The sequence below is a fragment of the Corylus avellana genome, chromosome ca2 (assembly GCF_901000735.1).
Source record: "Corylus avellana chromosome ca2, CavTom2PMs-1.0".
Lineage (NCBI taxonomy): Eukaryota > Viridiplantae > Streptophyta > Magnoliopsida > Fagales > Betulaceae > Corylus > Corylus avellana.
Window position 1 is genome coordinate 16,827,271 of NC_081542.1, and position 2,735 is coordinate 16,830,005.

A 2,735-nucleotide genomic window follows, 5' to 3' on the forward strand; every position below is an offset into this window, starting at 1 on the left:
ATTTTGAACTATAGTATAACACTTTTAAACATTGTTTCAACCGTGGCTTTGTCCTTAGCTGTTGACGTGGATATCATAGAATTTATTGTCACCATTAATAAAGGTTGTTTGTCAAGTGGTTCACATGCAAAGGAACTAACTTGGGGTGATGCTTGCGGTAACAATTTTGTTTTGGGTTTATTATTGGGAAGTTCATCATTTTTTTCGTTTTTAAAATCGTTCACTCATTCTTCCTGTCGAATCATGAGTGAAAATAATCATTCCATGTACAGATGTACTTATTCAACTATTCTAAAACCTTCGAAGGAGAGCTTCCGTCCAGTGTCGACAGAGAGGCGTCTAAGAGATTATACATACAAAGATATTGATTATTGCTTACTTTATCACAAGTACAACAAAAGGAGGTGCAGGGAAGAAGGTAGTGAGGTGCGTGGACCAATATAATATGGTGAAGGACAAGCCGTAGATTTAGCCTGTAGAGACAAAAAATAGGAGGAGAAAACCATTTCTTCCTTCTCAAGCACCCCCCACGCAAGAAGGCAGAGATAACTCTCATGAAAGAAACAGTAAAATTTGCTCTAATATTGACTTTACCGAATAATTAACACAAAAACCAACAATTAATTAATACACAGTGGCCAATTTAAATAGCAACTATTGTATTTGTAGTGACAAAATCCAAGTTGTGAATTAATAGTAACTCACGTGAGCTTCACGTGAGCACCGAGTCATACTCGCAGACGATCACCCTTCACCACCCCATCACAATCTTAGCAAATTAAAGGACCTTCCAGTCTCTTCCATCTCCAGAACCTTCCCGCAACCCGCCACCCACCGTTGGATCTCCTCACATGTACACGTGGCAAGCAGACAGCCCAATATCATCCCAAGTTGTATAAACGAATCCACCCGAAATTTCTCTTGCATTTTCATTTTCATTTCATTTCACCTCTATATATACACGAACACCTCCCCCGGCTCTCTTACTCACACACAGGCTCTCTCTCTCTCTCTCTCTCTCTCATAGATATCACACTCCACGAGCGACTCACGTGACCTCGACATGGCTCCTGAGCTCCTTCCAGCGTCTGTAAAACCCGTCACGAAGCCAAGCCGGGCCTTCGTGACTTTCTTGGCCGGAAACGCAGACTACGTGAAGGGCGTCGTCGGCCTGGCCAAGGGGCTGAGGAAGACCAAAACGGCGTACCCTTTGGTCGTCGCGGTGCTACCCGACGTGCCTGAGGAGCACCGTCGGATCCTTGAGTCACAGGGCTGCATAGTCCGTGAGATCGAACCCGTTTACCCGCCCGAAAGCCAGACCCAGTTCGCCATGGCCTATTACGTCATCAACTACTCCAAGCTACGCATATGGGAGGTACGAAGAAAGATATTAACGTTACGCGGTCTTTGCATAAGCTGTCTTTATTTCTTTTTTACACGTGGGGGTTCTCCGGGTCTCCCGTTCTTACACGTGGCGATCTAGCATGGGGGACTCGTGTGGAACCTCGTTTGCTTGTTTTCTTCCGGTTTTCTTTTCTATAAGGTTATTTTGGTAATCTTGAAATTACAGTTTAATTAATTTCGAGGTAATTTAACCATAATTTGGTATTGGATGCAGTTTGTGGAGTACAGTAAAATGATATACTTGGACGGAGATATCCAGGTGTTTGACAACATCGACCACCTGTTTGATCTGCCGGATGGGTATTTCTACGCCGTGATGGACTGCTTCTGTGAGAAAACATGGAGTCACACGCTGCAGTACAAGATCGGGTACTGCCAGCAGTGCCCTGACAGGGTGACGTGGCCACCGGAGTTGGGCCAGCCACCGTCCCTTTACTTCAACGCCGGCATGTTTGTGTACCAACCCAGTTTGTCCACCTGCCATGACCTCTTGAACACCGTACAAGTCACACCACCTACTTCATTTGCTGAGCAGGTTTTTGCAATTAATCTTGCTTTTTTATATATGTTTATGTTTAATGGGTTATTCCTATATAGATATATATGTTGTGCTGAAAATATGTTGGATTATGATTGTTTTGGCAGGACTTTTTGAACATGTACTTCAGGAATGTTTACAAGCCCATCCCTGTGGATTACAATCTAGTGCTTGCTATGTTGTGGCGACACCCAGAAAATGTGGAGATAGAGAAAGTGAAAGTTGTTCACTACTGTGCAGCGGTGAGTGTACTTAATTGTGTGATGGTAATGGTATTGATTATGAATTAATGTAGCCTAATAGGTTTGATTTGTGGGATAATTATGATGATGCCTGCAGGGATCAAAGCCATGGAGGTATACAGGGAAAGAAGAAAACATGCAGAGGGAGGATATAAAGATGTTTGTAAAGAATTGGTGGGATATTTACAATGATGAATCGTTGGACTACAAGAAGCTACCGCCGCCGCCGGCGATGGCGGCGAATGGGGAAGCGGAGGCGGTGAACATGCAGCCGTTCTTGTCTGCTCTTTCCGAGGCTTGTGCGATTCAGTATGTGACGGCGCCATCAGCGGCTTAATTTAGAGTTAACTCAAAAGAGTTAAAAAGGATGGATGGAGAGATTTTGATGCGAATAAGGTTTCGATTTTTGGCTTTGGCCTTTTTAATGTTTTTGTTGGTGCTCGATTAAGTGATGATTTCCAAACTGTTAAAGATCGAGTCGTTGGCTGTTAATTGGGTCTGTATATAATGTGTGATTTAGAGTGATGAATACATGTATTTTGAGTTTTCAA

General features: G+C 43.4%; 1 protein-coding gene across 1 annotated transcript; it reads left to right on the forward strand.

The window, feature by feature from the left end:
• The first annotated feature begins 980 nt into the window (after nucleotides 1-980).
• LOC132171960 (galactinol synthase 1-like) lies at nucleotides 981-2,735 on the forward strand. Its single transcript, XM_059583381.1, has 4 exons — nucleotides 981-1,375; nucleotides 1,619-1,939; nucleotides 2,050-2,184; nucleotides 2,282-2,735. The coding sequence occupies exons 1-4, from the start codon at nucleotides 1,064-1,066 to the stop codon at nucleotides 2,519-2,521; spliced, it is 1,008 nt and encodes a 335-aa protein (XP_059439364.1). The 5' UTR covers nucleotides 981-1,063; the 3' UTR covers nucleotides 2,522-2,735.